The sequence below is a fragment of the Lonchura striata genome, chromosome 2 (genome assembly GCF_050655825.1).
Source record: "Lonchura striata isolate lonStrDom1 chromosome 2, ASM5065582v1, whole genome shotgun sequence".
Taxonomy (NCBI): domain Eukaryota; kingdom Metazoa; phylum Chordata; class Aves; order Passeriformes; family Estrildidae; genus Lonchura; species Lonchura striata.
In genome coordinates this window covers 134,878,852-134,898,319 of record NC_140704.1, presented here as the reverse complement: position 1 = coordinate 134,898,319, position 19,468 = coordinate 134,878,852, and the positions used below count along the sequence as shown (strand labels likewise).

Here is a 19,468-nt window from a genome sequence, read left to right as displayed (position 1 = left end):
CTTATGTCACAGTCCCCAGCAATGTATTATATAGAGTCCCTTTGCACAGGACATAGCCTCAAGCTGTGCCAGCGGAGGTTCAGATTAAACATCAGGAGGAATTTCTTCACAGAAAGGGTTGTCAAACATTGGCATAGGCTGCCCAGGGAGGTGGTGGAGTCACCATGCCTGGATGAGAAATAGCTGGACGTGGCACTTACTGCCATGGTCTAGTGACAAGGTGGTCTTCAGTCAACAACTGGACTCAAGTAACTTAAGAGTTGTTTTCTAACCTAATTGATTCTGTGATCCTGCAATGTGAGTTTTTGGGGCCCACTCTGGGCAATTCCTTGAGGACTCCCCTGACAAGGGGAAACCCTCCTGAAGCAGTTCTTTGTCAGGAAAAGCAAACACACAGGACTTTTTTGGTCTTCAGGTTCTTGTTTTATTGTGATCTTATCATGACTTCAGTACACTGTCTCCACCCAGACCTTGCATGCCCAAAAACAGCACAAAAATGGCCAATGGCCTCGTGTTGCAAGGCCTTTTTAAGTCTAATCAAAACCTAAACTACCCAATTAAATTATGTGGTAGTCTGTTATTTTACAGTTGGTTTTTCTAGTAGTATGTTTTAATATTCCTTGTTTTAAGTTTGTAATGGTTCAGTCTATATACTCCATTTGGCTTCCCCAATGGTTCAGTCCTGAGTTGTTTACCAGTTTTCCTGGCCAAAATGTATGCCAACCCACATGTCAATCCACATGTCGACCCTCGTTCCCTTGTCTTACCCCTGTCTGTCGAAGATAGCACACTCCTTTGGTTCTGGAGAGTTCCCTGTCTCTCATCCCTTCCTCAAAGCAGAACTGGGTTGTGAGGTTTGCTCCCTCCCTGTGTTGACTTCTACCGGGGAGCCCTTCCCCTGCAGCCCTCCCCTAATGCCCTCCTACTGCTTACAGGTTGTGTCCTCCCTGAGTTCCCCCACCCCTTAAACGTAGCCCCTTTGGGTTCAGATTGGTTCACTTGTTCTGCCCCAACATCGTCATTAAAGATTTGGAGATTCAGACAGGTGTCCTTCCCTTATTCCTGTGCCTCAGTTTCCCCGTGCTCTGTGCCCCAGCTGTGCTCCCCATGCCGCAGCGATCACCGCCATCCGCAGCAGTCTCGGCAGAGACTCGGGGGCAGGCAGTCAGTGTCTGCCCTGCGGCCACTCGCGGGACAGCAGCCGGGGAACCTCCATCCCGTGGCCACTGAGAGCCAGGTGCAAAGTGACACCTAGATTATTTCTCTTTCTAACCCAAAAACTGACCACTAAAGACCCACAATGCAGATTTTTCTGCCCAATTACAAGATATTAGCCGAACCCAAGAAGAAGAAGGAAGGAGAAAGGAACTCGAGACAACACCCTGTAACCTCCATCTTGTACCCATCTACAGTATGCTAAAAATCCTGAAACTGAAATTTCTCACCCATGTGACATACTAAACTACTCTCTACAATCCCTACAATCTATTTCACACTGGAATGATCTCTAGTTTACTTTGAAGCTTTGGAGGCCTTCTCCATGAATGAGGGTCAAAGTCAGTGTTTTCCTGGGAGTCAGAGCAGCCCAGGGCAGACAGGGGGATATTCCCCCTGCCCTGGGTTCCCACATCTCCCCCTTCTGTTTGAACAAAAACCACTCCTCTGACAGCCTCATCCATCATCCCTTGGACACACTGAAGTAGGCATGGCACAAATATTAAAAGAATAATGACGCCAATCAGGACAAAAATACCTATCTTCACAAATTCTCTCCATGCTGGAGCAAGATTAAACCAATTGAACATGCCATCCAGCCATGACCCATTCTCTTCCCTGAGTTTGGCCACTCCATCCTCCAACTGTTGTATGCTTTCATGAATAGATTTTGAACGATCAGACAAATTCATCCAAGGCATTCCTTCAAATTCTTCACATCCATGTCCATGCACTGACAAAAGATTTCCCAATGCTGCACGGACCACCTTTGACATTGGAAGGGCTGGCAGGCCAAACTCTGTCCCCAGAAATGAAGACGATTCCCTGCAGTAATTGCAATGGAACCTTGTTGGATGGTGTGACCATCACTGTTGTGAGATTACACCAAGATGTTGCATTTTTATATATGATATGATTTGGGGTTACATCTACTATTTTATCCTTATTTTGTTTTGACCCAGGAAGACCAAATATTATACAAAAATTCATCTTCACTGAGCCAAGAATTTCCAATTCCTGAGGCTCATGAAGAGCCTTAGGGAGAAATTTGGTCCTAACACCCCAGCTGTCCACTGGATTAAAAATGAATCGTGACCATTTTAATGGAATATTTTTTGGAATTGGCCTTTTGTCTACCAGTAAACAGACTAAACATGTGGAGAATGGCTTTTTCGGCCTGGAGTCAAACAAATGGTGTCCAGACCTGGTGCATTGGCCAAGGTCTCCCAAACATTTTCCCTTGGTTGACTCACTGGCAAGACCGCATTGCTTAAAGCAACCAGTAAAGAGATCAGGCAGAAGCATGATACCTGCTCGAGCTTCATGCTTATCCCCCACAAAAATCTGCAATCCCGACACAACCCGCCCTCACAAAACCCCAGTCCACAGATTCTGCACACAAGATGAAGAAATGACTGATGTCTGATGTCAACTACAATCTTGACACTGGTTCATGTCTCTTGCTGCTCGCTTCTGTGCTGCTGGGGTCACCGCCTGCTCATTTCTGGACTCAGTGTAGTTTCACATGTTTTGCCAGAATCCACTTCGGTCCCGCACCTGTGGAGACACAAGCACATTCCCGGCCCCAAGTCATTAGCTGGAATGGGCCTTCAATCTGCCCTGTCTCTAGGTTTCTGATCAAAACACTTCCCCCTTAGTTTCGCCTGGCTACTATTTGAAAAATGCCCAGCAATTGGTGGAGCAGGTTCTGTGAAAGAACTGTTCAGAAAGTTTAAAACATGCACTTTGTTCAACCGCATCTGAGGCGTAGCCTCTGCCTCCCCCCTTTTCTGTTTATCTAAAAGAGATTTTAAAGTGTGGTGTGTCCTCTCAGTGATGGCCTGTCCCGTGGGAGAATGAGGGATGCCAAACTATGAAAAACACCCCAATTTTTAAAGAATGTATCGAGGGTTTACCCTCTGTAAGTTGGGCCATTGTCTGTTTTGACTTCTTGAGGAACACCTAATGAAGCAAATGCTTGCAAAAAATGCTGACATGCTTTACTGTTTCACCTGTGTGGAGGGAAGCAAAGACTGCACCTGAGGAAGTGTCTACTGACACATGAATATTTTTGAATCTCCCAACAGACGGGTATTTTGTGACATGTTTGCCACAGCTGCAGACTCTGCAACCCTCTTAGATTGACCGCTCCTGTAGAAACAGGAGGTTGCACAAGCTGACAATCAGGGCAAGCGCTTATGATGGCTTTTACTTGATCTTTGGAAATGTGAAATGTGTGCATGAGTGCTTGTGCATTCTGATGAAAGAACACATGACTCAGCTTTGCCTGTTCGAAAATGTTTGGCAAGGTGTTTGAAACTATCATGGTCAGGCTGTCTGCTCATGCATTCTCTTCTGCTAGGAATCCTGGAAGGGAAGAATGTGCCCTGATGTGAGAGATAAAATATTTATGTTTTCTCTGTTGTAATACTCTTTGCATGCTTACAAGACAAGAGTACAAATCTTCATTATCTACTTCTTTTAGAAGCGACCCTTCTATTCTTTTGACTATGTTGGCCACATATGCTAAATCTGTAATTAGATTGAGGAGTTCTTGAAACATTTCTGACCACTACAGCTAATTATACAATTTGAGATGAGCCCTGTATTGTTTGAATGTCTGATTCCCATTCTTTTGCGGTTACATTCTGCCAAGTTATGACTGATTTATGTGTTTTGCCCAAACCATCAGTGAATAATGTTATTGCATCCAATGGCACTTCACTTATCATGGGTTTCCCTGTGAAGCTTAATTTTGTTTGCAGCAAGCTTATGACCTGGAAAATGGCTTGAACAAACACCCAAATAATTTAACAATGCAGTTTTTAAGTCCTCTGATTTTTGCAATGCCCAATCAAGATAGTCTTTTTTCAACAGCAGATAAATTGTTGTAAAATCTTTGCCCACCATTGTTTGCAATCTGGTTCTGGCCCTGATTATAATCTGGGCTGGCATTTCTAATGTGGTAAAAATATTTTTGGGAGAGCTGTAGGGCAAGAAATCCTACTCTATTATCAACAAAGGGTCTTTTTCTGATGAGTCCCATTGGACTATGAGACCATAGAGTTGTATCTTTTCTCCCAAAACTGCAAGGAAAAATGGTTGCATCATTATAAAGTAATGTGCTTGTCTTTGTTGAAGAGCTTCAGCAATCTTCTCAAGGGTGTCTTGAGCCTCAGGCGTGAGAGTTCTGGGGGATTTTACAGTCTCCTTTAAACAGACTGAAAAATGATGAAAGTTCAAAATCTGTGATCCCCAAAATTGATCTGATCCAATTCATTTCTCACAAAAGTTGCTGTAAATCCTGTAAATTACTGACTTGAGTCCTGATTTGTATTTTCTGTGGTTTTGTTGTGATTTTGTGGTGATTTTCTACCTCAAGCAGTTCCATGGTATCCTTCTGACATTTGCTTAGTTTGTCAATGAAGCATCTCTTTGGCTATTTCTGGGAATAGGAGCCACATCTGGTGGGGTTGCCATTTGCCTGGATGCATCTTCCTCTGGCCCGAAGGGTGCATACATTTCAGGCACCCCTCCCCCTTCCCCTTCTGTTTGGGGGGAGATAAAAAGGCTGTCGGGTTCTGGATATTGAGGAACTGAAGAGGCTGTAACTGCACTTGCTGTCTGTGTTGATGATGAAGTGAATGGAACAGAGTGAGTTCAATGCTTTTGTCCTGGAAAGCACTGAGCAAATTCCTGAAGTTGGAGAAATAGTTGTTTTATAAAATCCTGAGAAAGTGAATAAAATCTTGGTTGAGTTGAAGAAGTGGACTTTTGACCTGAAAGACAAGTCTTTGGAGCAGGCATATAAAAAGCTGAAGTGTCTGTTGATGTCCAGAAGCCAGGTGGTTCTTTAGATAAAATAGGAAAGCCTTGTCCTGCTGTGATGGAAATAACATTCTTGTCACTGTTCTCCTGTGGTACAGGAAATTGTCGTTGTGGATCATCCATGGCTTGAGTGCTTGTGTCCTGTCCAGTGTGTGAGGTGCCTTGGCTTGGCATGTCCATTTTTCCTGGAATGATGACTATTGTGTCTTGCTCTTCTTCTGCAAGGCATGCTTTGAGGCCCTCGATTGATCGCGGACGATTCTGGCTATCCTGGATTAAAACGATCTTGCGTTGTTTTTTCTGCAGCCTTTGCAACGCTTGTTGCAACGTTGCCTTTGTTCCACAAGGCGGCGCGGTTGTTCCACGGATCGGCTGTGAGCCGCTTTCCCTGCCGCGACCCGGGGCGGCCGGAAAAGCTGCGCTGTGCCGAGATGTGGCGCTGCGTGCGTCTCCTCCGGGGGCGGTGGCGGCCGTAGCGGCGTGCTGCTTGCCCGCATCGGTCGCTGGCGCGGGACCGCAGCCGCGGCGGCAGAGGGAACGCGGGCTGCGGGAAGGCGGGCAGCCGCGGCTCCGGCTGCGGCGGGCGCGCTTGCGGGCGGGCGAATAGCGGGTGCGCAGGGAGCATGCGCCAGCCCTGGCTGGGACTGAGCCTGCGCGGCCCGGCAAGGCGGGCGGCTGACGGCGGAGCCGGTGCCCGCGGGTCCCCCCGTGCCGCTGCTCCCGGCGCCGGGACCGCTGGGATGGCGCCGGCCGGCCCCGGGGCCGCTCTGGCCCCGCGGCCCGCTGGGGCGAGCCCTGTGCCGTCTGTGTTGGAGGCTGGCAGCCGCCCGGGCTGGGCGCGGCCCGCCCCGAGCCGAGGGCTTGGCCACGATCGCCTGTGCCGCCTCCCGGAGTTGGGGAAGGGAATGGAACGGCCCCTCCAGCCCCCTTCTCCCACCTCAGGGATGTACACAGACGTAAGAAAGTCAAAATAAGATATGTCTTCTTCCTCCTCTTTACCGATGAGTAATTTACACCGTGGAAGCCGCTGTCTGTCGGGCTCCTCCCGAGACGCAATCGCTTTATTTTCTCCTTCCCGCCCCGTCCCCTCTCCCGGGGGGTTTCTCCAGAAATCCCCTTTCTGCGGCGGCAGACTCCTGCCCTTCTTCCCCGAGGGAAAAACTCTCAGTTGTTTGGGGATTTTTCAATGATTGATGTGTAGCAGATTGCGAATATTTCACATCATATGTAACTTGATAAACTGCTCTAGAAGCCGCAAACAACACTCCTGCGTGTGGATCGTGGTATGCCACGTCCTCATATAATTTGACGCTAGCATCCGCCCAAAAACAGGGCTGAAATAAATCTTCCTCTTTAAGAGATGGGTAATTTTCCTTTGCCCAAAGTAACAAATTTTCCAAATCCTTTTTGTGTAATTTTGATGGGTGCTGTTTCACTAAGGATTCTAATTTTTGGAGTGCATCTAAATCACTTTTGGCGAGATTCCCTCCCATTTTTGTCCCATTCAGAGCTTACCAAATTTGGGGTTCAGCTCTCAGTCCCAAGATCCGTCCAGCAGAGCACGGGATGCGATTCCTGTGGCCACCAGGAATCGAGACGTTGAACAGCTGAGTACTTTCACCTCCAGAGGAATTTTGATGGATCGGGCTCACTTCCAGGGACTGTGTGGGATGATCTCTTCGGAGCTGGATTCTCTTCTCACTGGGGCACCAGCTGTGAATTTGTGGGCCCCACTCTGGGCAACTCCCTGAGGGCTCCCCTGACGGGGGGGAACTCTCCTGAAGCAGTTCTTTGTCAGGAAATGCAGACCCACAGAACTTTTTTGATCTTCAGGTTCTTGTTTTATTGTTATCTTATCATGACTTCAGTACACTATCTGCACCCAGACCTTGCATGCCCAAAAACAGCACAAAAATAGCCAATGGCCTCGTGTTGCAAGGCCTTTTTAAGTCTAATCAAAAACTAAACTACCCAATTAAGAAGTGACACCTATATTATTTCTCTTTCTAACCCAATAACTGACCCCTAAAGACCCGCAATGCAGATTTTTCTGCCCAATTACAAGATATTAGCCGAACCCAAGAAGAAGAAGGAAGGAGAAAGGAACTCGAGACAACACCCTGTAACCTCCATCTTGTACCCATCTACAGTATGCTAAAAATCCTGAAACTGAAATTTCTCACCCATGTGACATACTAAACTACTCTCTACAATCCCTACAATCTATTTCACACTGGAGTGGTCTCTAGTTTACTTTGAAGCTTTGGAGGCCTTCTCCATGAATGAGGGTCAAAGTCAGTGTTTTCCTGGGAGTCAGAGCAGCCCAGGACAGACAGGAGGATATTCCCCCTGCCCTGGGTTCCCACGCTGTAACATTCACCATCAGAACAAATTTCTACTCTTTACCTGACCCAAAACACAAATCATATCCAGGGCCTGTTTTCACAGGAAATTTGTTTGAAAGTATTGCCATTCGGCTTCATCTCCAAAATGATTATTCATCATTTTGGAAAAGAACCCAGATAGTCTCTGATAGCATATTTCTCCATATTTGTCCTGGAGGACAGCACTCCAGGGAAATATAATAGATCACCTTTTCTTTGGGAACAGGCTTATATTTGTCTCTTAGACAAGTTTGTATTTTCTCTCTTAGAAGTCCATTTTAGAAGCCACAAATGCATATGAGAAGTGCTTCACAGCTAAAGAGAAGTTATTACTGGCCATGAATGTTAATAGCTGTGAAGTTCTCTTCTACGATTTATACAACTAAAACATCCCACTCGATTAAAAATGCCCATGTACTGTACTACAATCCCTTCAATAAATTTGAGTTTTAAAATGGGGAGTGAGCAGCACACAGCTGGGTCCTGGACACTGCACTCTGTTATCTCCTATTTTCTGGAAAACTCCCCTCTACATTTAGTTAGAGCTTGGTAAATTTCCTCTCCCAGTCCTCTACAAGCTGTACACTTCAGCAGTTCCCTACATTGTTAGTCCAGGCACTCAGAAAACCTGCCTACTTACAATAATTGAAGAGAAAAAAGCTACACTCTATTCCTCATTCTATGTAATGTTGGTTGGAGGTTTCAACAGTTTGAAGCCAGTTAATCTGAACCTGGGAAAAACTCCTAATTGAAAAAGGAATGATCATACTTCTGTTGAAAAATTATCCTGGTATGTAAAGAAGGCACTCTGGCAGGGAGATGAAAGTTTGGATATTTCAAAGACACACAAAGTCTTGTCAGCTTGACTTCAAAAAATCTGTATTGTATAAAACTTTTTCCAATGCCTCCTATTCATGTGTCTGTAGCTTGTGGTTCAATCCATAAAAGCCTTTATATTTTCCCAACCCAATTAGATTTAAAAATATTCATGTGAACAGAAGAGCAGGCCCAAGAAGAGGAAGTTCATTGAGACACAACTTCTATTCCTTGTTATTAGCTGTCTCTGAAACACATGGAAAAAATTAATTTAGCAATTAATTGAAGGTATAACTTGATGTTCACTAAATCTGACAGGAACTCAAAGTGAAAGTTCCCTGGAAGTATCACAGGATGAAGGGGATATCTGCTCTTCTCCCAAATCTGTAAGAATGTTCTGTGTGGACCCAAAAGCAACCACTAGTTCTGCTTCCTCTTCCCCCATCCCATTCATACACAGTTCCTGTTACAGACATTAACATCACCTCTGTGATGTTACTCATCACTGCTACATTCTCAAGCTCCTCCTCACCTGCAGCCTTTTAACAACTTTTGAAATCACTACATCCTTCCAGTCAGATTTGACATAAAGGCAGGCACTTCACAGACAGTAAATCCTAAGTAAGGACAAGAGACAAAGGGCACAAATTGAAGTACAGTGTATTACCTTTAAATACACGGGGTTTTTTAGTTTTTCTGTAAGGACACTTAAGTTATGGGAATAGGCTGCCCACAGTTGATGGAGTCTCCACCCCTTGGGATTCAAAACCCGGCAGGACAACCTGTTCCTGTTTGAGCAGGAATAGACAAGCTCCAGAGGTGTTTTTCTACCTCAGCTATTCCATGACAAAGTATGGCTGAGGAACTGTGTCGTCCAGCCCCTGAAGCTACTGGTGGCCATCAGCAGCTGAGAAGCTCCAGGGCTCACTTGATAGCTCAGTGATAGTGCCCAAGGGAGTGACTGGCTGAAATCACAGTGTCTGATTTTTTATTTTTTTTTTTGTCTAGGATCAGCTTGTATCCTCTTAGTCATACCCTCCTAGAGATAAAGCTGTGAATGTTTTTGATGTCTCTCAAAGTAAGAATTTTTCCATTCCCTTAAGCAATCCTGCTTTCCTGCCCAGAATCTTGCTTTATTTCTTCAATATCCTTTCAAGATGGAAGAATTGCTCCCTTACACAACAGAATCCCAGGTTTAGATGGTCACTATTCCATTCTTAGTATTGTTTGCTCTTCTTGACTGGAGCTGTTCTTTGAGCTGGGTCAGTGCACTCCCATCATCTGAAATGCATTACAGACAGAGAAGCAGGGCTCCTCTTGCTGCTCCCTTACAAAACTGTCAGGAGAATACTGTCAAAGCAGGCAAATGCAAGAAGAATTTCAATAAAGCTGTAATCATTACTGGGTGAAATGTCTGGCTATGTTCAAGGCCAAGCTGGATGGAGCCCTGACCAACCTGATCTAATGGGTGGCATCCCTGCCCATGGCAGGAGGGTTGAAACGAGGTGATTTTTAAGGTCCGTTCAACCCAAGCCTTTCTATGATTCTCTTAACTCTTCAGGAGCAGGAAGATGTTCTTTGAGGTTTTCTAGAATCAAGTTAAGTGTTCTGCTGAATTCACAGCGCACAGAGATGATTCTTTGCAAAAGCATAGGAGCTTTTAAAAACGACATAATTTTAATACATTAAAAACAAGTTGATTGATTAAACTTGTTTTGACTTCATAGGCAAAACTATCTGGCTTAAATTTAGAGATACTGCAAAAGAAATCAGTGGCCAAGAACTGCTTCTCTTCATAGGCTAGCTTATGTAAGTAACAATATGTACAAAGATGAGCAACTGCCAAACATGAAAATTAAAGAGAGGTGAGCATTTTTTTTATCACTGCTGATCTAATTTTACTTGGGTCATAAAGGCACATAAGCCTTGACCAAACTGCTTGACCATCACTCTACTTGTCTTACAGACTGCAGTTCTTGTGCTGAAAACCATTTCCCTTGGCCCTGTGGCAGAAGCATAAGCAGCAGCGCAACACGCTGGCTTGCCCTGAGGCTGTGACATACTAGCATTGGGAAGGAGCCAAAGACTGCTCACCCCAGGTGCAAGGGGCTCCTTTGGAAGCCATGAAAGACATTTGTGTAAGGTATCTGCCACTCTTTCTGCTGAAGCTGTTCTCTTCTGAATTACAGAAATACTTGCTAGCCCAGAGAGATTTTGAGCGTGACTAAGTATACCAGTGATTAGGAGGGAGGGGAGAGGGAGAAGGCAATTCCAGCTATTGCAGCAACATTTGCTGGGGGAAGGGGGAGCTGTCTGCATCTCCTCCTCATCATTTTCCATATCCCACCAATACCACAGGGTAACCTGTGGTGGTGGAATCACCATCCCTAGAGGTGTTCAAAAAATGTGTGGATGCAGCACTTAGGGACAAGATTTAGTGATGAACCTGTCAGCACTGAGTTAACAGTTGGACTCAATGATACTTTCCAACCTAAATAATTCTGGGATTCTAATTCTGCCTTCTGGGGCATGTCAACACCTTACAAGATAGACTCAAGTGTGAGGTTCTTAGTAAATGTGGAGGAAGAAGAATAAATAACTTTTGTAGCAAGATTGTGGTGACAGAATTTTGACCATAATCTCAAAGTCTGCCAGAGATAATCTTATCCCCTTGAATTTTTCTCTTCAGTGGTGTGACAGTTTTCCACAGGAATTTTATTTGGCCTGTGACTTTTCCTTCCCACCATGTGACCGAATATGCTGTGTAATGTGCTTTCATCACAGCACCACACTGCTGATTTCAGCTGATAAGGAGAACAAGGGGGATCTAAAATGACTGGCATAGAATGGAAATCACAAAGAAGTATTAAGGCTTAGCTTACAAAGACAAGCCTACAAATAATAATGAGCAGAGTCATGACTTTAACAAAGGTTTTTTATTTTCCAAGACTGCATGTTACAGTCTATCATTCTTCCCAAAGAGGAAGAAAGTTACCACTCATAAGGCTTGCGTATTCTATAAAGATGACCCATGTAAAAAGCATGACTTCCAATTGTCTTTTACTGTAAAGTATCCAAATGTCCAAATGTCTTTTACTGTAAAGTATCTTTGACCCTCTTGTGTAAAAATGCAGAAAGCAGCTGTATGCCTACAGGGGAATAACAAGATATGCTCAATAAGGACAGGACAGTCTTTGCTGTCTCTTAAACAATAACCCATGTGGTCCTTCCCTCCTCTGTCAACATACCTATCTCTGTCGCTGCTGCACTATCCACAGCTTCTCCTGTTTCTTCTTCTTTTGTTTCAGGCCCTTCACTTACTGTCTCACTGAGCAGCTCAGTTTCCACCTGTTCTCCCGTCTCACCTGGGAATGGCAACCATGGAGATCAAATTAGGATCCACTAAAAAAAATCACCTTTTTGGTTTGTAAGCTCTCCAATGCCTGTTATCAAGGTACCCCCTGAATGAACCCAGAGAGAACAAACAGGAAAACAAACACTTTTCATCATCCAGCTATATGGTTGCCTCATGCCCATGAAGTTCTCCTCATGCTTTCACAAAAAAAAAAAAATCCCCTTGGTGCTGTATCCAAAGGAAATCATGAGTCCTATTTCTGCTCAAATTATTTTTTTTTCCTGTATTTTATTTCATAGATGTGCAGTTTTATTTGCAATCGGAAAAAAAACCCCATAAATAGAAAACATGGTAACATGCAAGTCTGGCTGAAACCCTGCTTTCCCAGAGAAGCTGCTGCCTAACTAATTTCCTCCCATAGCTATGGAAGCACAAAAGGAAAGCAAAACAAATGCTAAATATCATAAAAAATCATAAATATCATAAAAATAGAAAATCCCTTTTTCATCAGATGCCTCTGGGAAAAGAATGCAGTCAAGGTAAGGTATTAATGCTACCTTGGAAATAATAGTAGCAAAATTCTTTTCCCCAAAAGCTTCATTCACTCACCCTGCACACATCACTTGGTGCTAAAAGCCTCAAAACTCATCTTCAGACAGTGTAAACATGTTTCCACTGATGAGAAGTGACAGCACAAGATCCAGGGTGTGCTGCTCTGCCTCTGGCACTGCCCTGAGGCTTATAAATTGTGAATAAAGCAATTGGAGTTTGCAGCTGGGCAGGATGTGTGTTTAACAGGTAAGCAGTCTGTCATTTACTGCTTACATAAAACAAGGCTTTATTCAAAGGATAGATTATTATGTAGAGGACAAAATTCTTTCATGAAAAGACACAGGAAACAACAAAGCAATCCAACAACCATGCCCACCTACAAAGGATGAGCAAAGAATGAGATTCATAGAGCCACTTCAGAGACAAGCAGCACTAAGCCACGGGAGTAGTGGCAGTGGCAGTCTCCAGTATCTGGCTCTGGACTTCGCACGGATCAATCCTTCTGCACCTCGTACTTCTTCAAGGTCAAAGTGGAGTGAGGCTATCTGCTTGCAGAGAGATACTCCTCATGTGCTTCACCTGTTTATTCCCTGAAGAAGAGCTACCCCAGGAATGCATCTGATTCCTTACTGAGTTACTTTGTACCTTTTAGGAGAAATTTGATTCCTCCTGTGAAGTGTTCATCTTCTGTAAGTGCAGTCCATGTTCTCTGAGCACTAACCCAAAGGGGAGCATAGCCTGCAATTTCCACCTGCTGCTAAAGGTCCCTCCACAGCACATGGAAATCCCTGTCACCTCAGACACTACTGCTTCCTCACACAGCCCCTCTCTCCCCACCCAGTCATCTCCAAGCACTGCTGCAAAGACAGTCCTATGTCTCTCCACTAGTACTTCTATTCTGCTTGTCTTGTAGGCAAGCTTCCAGGACACACTGGAGATGCCAAGTATGCATTGAAGAGATCTTTTTCTTCTACATTCAGCTTTATGTGTGCAAGGACAGCTGGTTTATAATCAGTACATGTGACTAAGTAATTGAGCCTTTGGGCTGTGCAAATATTAAGGAAAGTGTCTGAGCTACCAAGAGACACAATGTTTTAAATGAGGGACATTTGATCTGCTAAGAACAAAAAGGACATGAAATGAAATAGCATAGGTGAAAATGCTGATTAAATTTATTACAGCTTGGACTTGTAAATCCGAGGCTTACCCAGCCACATTCTTCTATGCCTCACATCATACAGACTCCCTCGACCAAATTCTGACTCCAGAACTTCATTTGAGGCTCTTAGTAAAGCCAAAAGGACCCACATAGAACACCCTGGAGGCAAATTTTTGTCTCCTGAATTTATAAAAGCACAAACATTACCCTCAACGAGGTGGTCCTCTTCAGTAATATGTACTTTCTCGACGACTTCCACTACAGAGCTGTCACTGCCCTCTACCAGCCCACTGTCCTCTGCTGGTTCTGGAGATGGTGCCCCAGCATCTTCTCCTGGCGCTGGCGGTGAAGGCTCCCTGCTCTCCTCTCTCCACACGGAGGGCAGCTCAGAGCTCTCCTCCTCTCCTGCAGGCAGGGGCTCGGTGCCCTCTGGCTCCTCCCTTTTACTGACCGACTCTGTCTTCCCCTCCACATTCCGGATCGTGGCTGAAGTCTCCTCTCCCGGCAGCTGCTCGCCTGGGTTGGTCTCCTCAGAAGCAAGGCTCACATGCTCTGCTGGCTCCAGCTGTGTTTGGTCAGCTACAGGTCCATGGTCATCTGCAGTCGGGGTGTTTGCACCTGAGGATGCTTTTAGTTTCAGTAGGGCAAGGAAAGGAAAAAGAGAATTACAGATAATTGGTGAATGGGCACATAAGGTGGATGACAACTAAACCCACAATGAACCACACAAGCACTACCTGTCAAAGAGCTCCCTCCTGGCTAGGGAAAATACTTCCTCACAGGTCTGCTGCACATAACCACACATATCCAGTAGAGGATGATGCTGCTCTTACATTAAAAATAAGTTTTCATTTGATGCATGTAATACATTTTTATATGAAGAGAGCAGACTTGTTTGCAAGTCTATGTTCTATTACATTTTCCCTTTTGAATCTGCAGTGTGCACATGGTTTGCTAGTGATGGGACACTGCAAGGAAGCACAGCATCAGTGTGGGGAGTGTGAGGGATCTGCTGTCCTGGGCTGCATGTGAGAAGTTCTGGTAGTACCTTCAGGTGGACTGAATAAAACCCCTGAGAGCCCAGAGGATGAGCAGTGCTCACTTCTCAAAACAAAAAACACTTTGTCTTTTTCAATACTAAACTACAACTAACAAAAAAAAAAAAAAAAAAAAATCAACATCAGGAAGACTAAACAAATTAAAACTTCCAATTCTTTTATCAACTTATTGGCTAGTAAAGCAATGGGTTTTGGCAGGAAAAAAAATATGAATAAAGAACTCACAAAATTACTTTGACAGGTATTTAAGGATAAAAGCTGAAGACTCAAAATGAGCTATACCTACCTATCAGACTGACTTACTAACATTCTAACAAAATTCAGTTTGACAGGATCTTGTACTTAACCTTTTCCTAAAGAATGTCAGGATGAAATCCCTGGTAATTCAAGCATGAAATCTGTTTATATAATAATTACAAAACTGGAAAAACTGTATTTTCTGATAAAATTATGATTGCAGTGTCAAAGCCAGTAAGCAGAACCATATGATACTGTTCACAGATGAACACATCTATACATGTTCATATAGACGTAGATGAACAGGAAAAAAAGTCGTACACCCTCCTCTTAAAACATCTGCTTGAACACTGCTGCCCTTAATGTAAGTTTACAGTTCTTTTGAGACATTCAAACAAAACAGCTCCCCAGCAAGTGTCACCTTGTCAGCATGTGCCTACAGACCCAGGCAAGGATGGCTAAGCCAGAAGAAGAGCAATAACTGAGAATCTGGACTGTTGAGACAGACAGAAAACAATTTTGACTATGAGACAGATAAAATCTCATTTGTCCCAGGAACTGTCAAACCATCCAAGTTGCAATCAACCCCTCCAAATCCACAGTGGAATGGCAATTTATAATGCAACTCCAACAACAGGAGGAAAACTCAGCTACGGGTCTCTGAAAACAGACCCAGGACAAGACCCACCCTGTCTCTGACAGTTGCCAAGGGGCAGGAGAAAAGGCTGAGGGCCCCAGCTCACCAGGCTGAGTGTCAGTCTGTCAGTGGAATTCCTCTGTCAACCTGTTCAAGTCCCTTTTCAATCTGTTTACAGTCAGTCTCCTCTATATCCAATGGTAATGAGGGCTGCAGCCCCATTACATCCCCTGTAAAACACATCTTGGCTGGTTTTAATCCTGCTGCTGGTCATTTCATGAAGTGGCAGTTCTTGCATTATGAGAAACAGCAAATATATTTCCCTGATTACTTTCTCTAGATCTCTATTACACCTTGTCTTCCAAGCACTCCTTTTCCTAAAATGAAGCTCAAGGTGAAACAGATACCAAATCAGAATAGTAGTGAGTGAATGTTAAACTTAAGCTACTCTAAGCAGTGATTTAAAAAGCAATGTATGCTCAGAAACCAGAAAATTGATATTTTCACATTTTTATTTTTTGTCCCTTTAGACACTTTTCACACCTTCACCTTGCTCAATGCCAGATGGAGAGAGATCATTTAAATCCTAATGAGCTGTGAAAATTTGCATGTTATATAGTTTTAATTCATGTTAGCAGTAAAAGAAACAATTCAAATGTATTATAACTAAGAATCTCCTGCAGCTCCTATAAGCATCAGCCCTATAACTTTGAGCTAGCCCTCTCTACATCAAAATGTTTTATATAAATTGGATTATAAAATACTGCCATGTGATACAATATCTGCACCGCTGGAAACCCTGGAAGCATTCCTGTGCTCTCATCTGAAATGCAAAGAATTCCCTAATATGGAAAAAATAAATCCTCTCAGTAATCTGTTCAATACCTTTATCCCTGAGAAAAATTAACATCATGTGGCAGTCAGCATTCCTAGGATTCCTTCTAGTTTTGCTTTATTTCTAATTTTTTTTTTCTCTGCTATAGACTATTTTAGCTGGAGAAACAAAGAAAAACACAGTGAATGTATGTGAACCATGGCTACAGTATTTACTCTTTGCCTTCTTTCCTTTTGGAAAAGCCTCAAAGTTTTGTGAGCTACACACCAACAGAAGAAAATGAAATACATTTTCCTCTATTAACTTATTTATAGAAGTTTTGTTTTTTTTTTCAAATTATTTTTCTTATTAAAGTAAATTAGCAAATTGTTAACATATCTCATTAGTAATTGCCAAATTAATGCAGATATTTCATCTGTAATTGCAAACTGCACTTCAACCGTGCCATGACATTAGTGTATGTATTTAGTATGTTTCATGACCTATCCTGCCATGAACATGCTTTTATACCAAATAATTAAAATACTCAGAATAAATTACTCCTGCTGTTTCTTTGAGCCCTTCAGTGTTCCTGTGTAGGTATCATTTAGTGGAGGAAGGAAAGGCAGAGGAATTGGTATATTGGCCAGGTGACTGAGACAGCAGGTACAGCATAAAGAGGTTTCTCCTGATACTTTCAGCAGGTGTGTGCTGGCTCTGTAGTGGCACAGCCAATGCTCAGCCCACAACCTGCTCTCCTCTCTGCAGTCACAAGCCACAGCACCACAAGACAGCACACAGAATATAAACCCATGCAAAAAACATGGATTCAGAGTAACAACAACAGATCATAACTCAAGAATATAGGAAAGAAACGCAGTAAAATGAAATGCAAACAACTTTTTTGGATCTGCCTTTAAGATGTATCTTTCTGGAGAGGTCAATTACTGTAACTTCAGCATTCAGATTCTTAACAGAAGTGTTTCCAAACCTTCCTTGGAACAAAGAGCTAAATATAATGAATATAGAAACAAAGTTTTGTTTTACTTCTACTGAATAGCAAGGATATTCTTATGGAACACCCTGCAAATACACCTTGCTCACAAAATTAGTCGGCTGTGACTTAAGTCAATTAAAGCCACAGGAACACTGCCAATGCTGCACACTATGTCTAGGTGGATTTTGTTAGAGAAAGGAAGGATAGTGGGGTCAAATATTGCTAGTTGATTATTCTTTTAAAGAAGGAAAGAAAGGGCACTAGACTGGCAAGGTGCTACACAAAAAGACCAACAGCAGGACGTGTCTAGAAACTAAACAAACAAACAAACCAAAAAAGCCTGCGGAGCGGAGCGGAAGGGACTTAGACATTCATTCACAAGAACCACCAGTTTCGAAGCCATCACTCACGGGGCGCAGGACAGAATGAAAAGCCGAGGCAAGCCCGACGGGCTTCTGGCCCCGTGGGGTTTCCCTGGGACGCGCACCCGCGGCGCCTTCCCCGCGACGGGACGGGACGGGACGGGACGGGACGGGACGGGACGGGACCACCCCGAGAGCAGCGCGGCCCCGCATCCCCAGAGCGCTCTGCGGGCAGCCCCGCCGGCTCCCCCGCCCCGCTCACCCGGCAGCGGCGGCGGCTCCTGGGGGCGGCTGCGGGCGCTGCTGGAGCAGCCCATGGCCGGCGGGCTCCGCACCACTCCCGACAGCCGGGCCGGGCCGGGCCGGGTCGAGTCGGGGCGAGGCGCGGCTGGCGCGGCCGCCGGCAGCAGCGACCTGCGGAGCCGGGGGGCGGCCCCGGCGCTGGAGCCTCCCCCGCCGCTCGGCCCTGGCCACCTGCCCCGGGCGTGTTCCTGCGCTGCGTCAGGCTGCCACAGGTGTGAATGGCAGCAGGGAAGGGACTGCAGGTCCGTGTGCCCCACAGTTAACCCTGGGGTGTGTTCGTGAACCTCGCTAGCAAGCTTTGAGCCACGATAGCATCGAGTAGAGGAGAGCCGTAGCCCGGGTAAGAGGGTCCGGGTCTGGGCAGGGGTATTAGACAGACTTGGAGGCCACGCCGGTGTTTGGCGGTCCGTGAATGTGGTTGAGTTTATGAGCCTGAGACTGAGGGTGTGGGGTGTCTGTAGGGAACCCCAGAGCGGACCCGGGAGAGGAGCAGCGGGGCTGGGTTATCTGCACTGACTGTGTCTGGTTTGTGCGCACCGAGGGGTGCCCTCGTACTCACACAGGAGCCGCAGCCCCGCCGCCAGCCCTCCCTGCTCACAGGAACAGCTGAACTGAGCGGCACAGACCCCTGGGGTCTCAGCAGCTCGGAGGCAAAAAGGAATCCCTGGTTCACAGAGTCCTCTGGGTTCAGCGGCCACCTGTAACATCCTTACCATCGGCCTGAAAGGTAAAATAAAGAAAATGTTTTATATTTGTATGTAGGCAAATCAACAGATGTCCAGGAAAGCTGAGATGGCCTAAAAACTTCCCAGAGTAAGAATGAAGAATCTTTGCCACACATTTGCTTGCACAAGCAGATAATGTATTTACTGCACCCAATACATAATTTGATTTTGTCAGATTTAGACTAATCACGTGTTCTTCCAAATGAACTTTTTTTATCCACACAGAAATTCATTCAGAAAAATCATATTGTATTTGGACATTTAACCAGTAACAATGAGTCCAATAATTTCTGCAATAGTTTCTGCGTCCTCAATTTTAATTATTTTTGAAGATGCTTTTTAAAAACAACAGAAAAAAAAAATCCACTGTAGGCTCTATAGATTTCTATGTGGCTATATATAAGATTACTATGCAACACTAGACATTGAAATGCTGGTAACTTTAGGATTAGCAAAACGTGTTGCTCTGTGACAACAAAAGCAGAAGTGCAACAAAGGGCTTAGGAACTTAAAAATTAATTTCAGAAATATTTAACATTCATGCTGCTGGTGTGAAATCCTGACTGCTGCAGTGGGAGCAAGGTCAGTTCCCTACACTACAGGATTTCCTGTACAGCACAGATGAAGACACCTGAAGGCATCTGACTGCTCTGCTGCCACAGGTAGGAAACAGAAGTGTCTGTGACTGTGAAGGAGTACTGACATGAGCTGAGGAAGCCCAGCATGCTGGGAAACATACTTAATATCCAGCCTTTCTTCTGTGATTTTTCACAGAACAAAGGAGGATGGGCCACCAGGACAGACTAGGAAACACTAGGAAACATCAAACACTGAGGAAAATATAAAAGGGAAGGCTACATTCAGTTCATTCTCTCTCCTGCAGAGCTTCATGCCTGCTTCCCTGCCTGTCGTAACCAAAGGGTGAACTGTGCAGAGTGCACCTACCATCAGCTGACTGATACAGCAGAGAAAGGAATTCAAGGTTTGCAAGGCCAGAGAGAGGGAGAACGAGTATTGGCAGCAAGG

The 19,468-nt window shown here is 44.7% G+C and overlaps 1 protein-coding gene across 4 annotated transcripts; it reads right to left on the bottom strand.

Annotated features, from left to right (window-relative positions):
• Nucleotides 1–5,949: 5,949 nt before the first annotated feature.
• On the bottom strand, nt 5,950–17,835 carry ERICH5 (glutamate rich 5). 4 transcript variants are annotated; one of them, XM_085572403.1, is made up of 5 exons: nt 17,677–17,808; nt 13,517–13,936; nt 11,492–11,608; nt 8,776–8,860; nt 5,950–8,490 (listed from the first exon to the last, which is right to left on the bottom strand). In XM_085572403.1, exons 1-4 carry the CDS (start codon nt 17,729–17,731, stop codon nt 8,805–8,807), a joined length of 648 nt encoding a protein of 215 aa, XP_085428529.1. In that variant the 5' UTR covers nt 17,732–17,808; the 3' UTR covers nt 5,950–8,490; nt 8,776–8,804. The 4 variants fall into 4 exon arrangements, with proteins under 4 accessions (XP_085428529.1, XP_085428530.1, XP_085428528.1 ...); XM_085572404.1 differs by lacking the exon at nt 8,776–8,860 and having other exon boundaries at nt 5,951–8,490; nt 17,677–17,835; XM_085572402.1 differs by lacking the exons at nt 5,950–8,490; nt 8,776–8,860 and adding an exon at nt 11,161–11,392 and having other exon boundaries at nt 17,677–17,830.
• Nucleotides 17,836–19,468: the final 1,633 nt, after the last annotated feature.

What these genes read in the sequence shown, in the direction of transcription:
- ERICH5 (XM_085572401.1), bottom strand. Translation starts at nt 17,731, where the DNA reads ATGGGCTGCTCCAGCAGCGCCCGCAGCCGCCCCCAGGAGCCGCCGCCG. An exon ending in GGAGCCGCCGCCGCTGCCGG is followed by an intron (nt 13,937 to 17,676) that starts GTGAGCGGGGCG and finishes TGAAACTAAAAG; the next exon opens with CATCCTCAGGTGCAAACACC.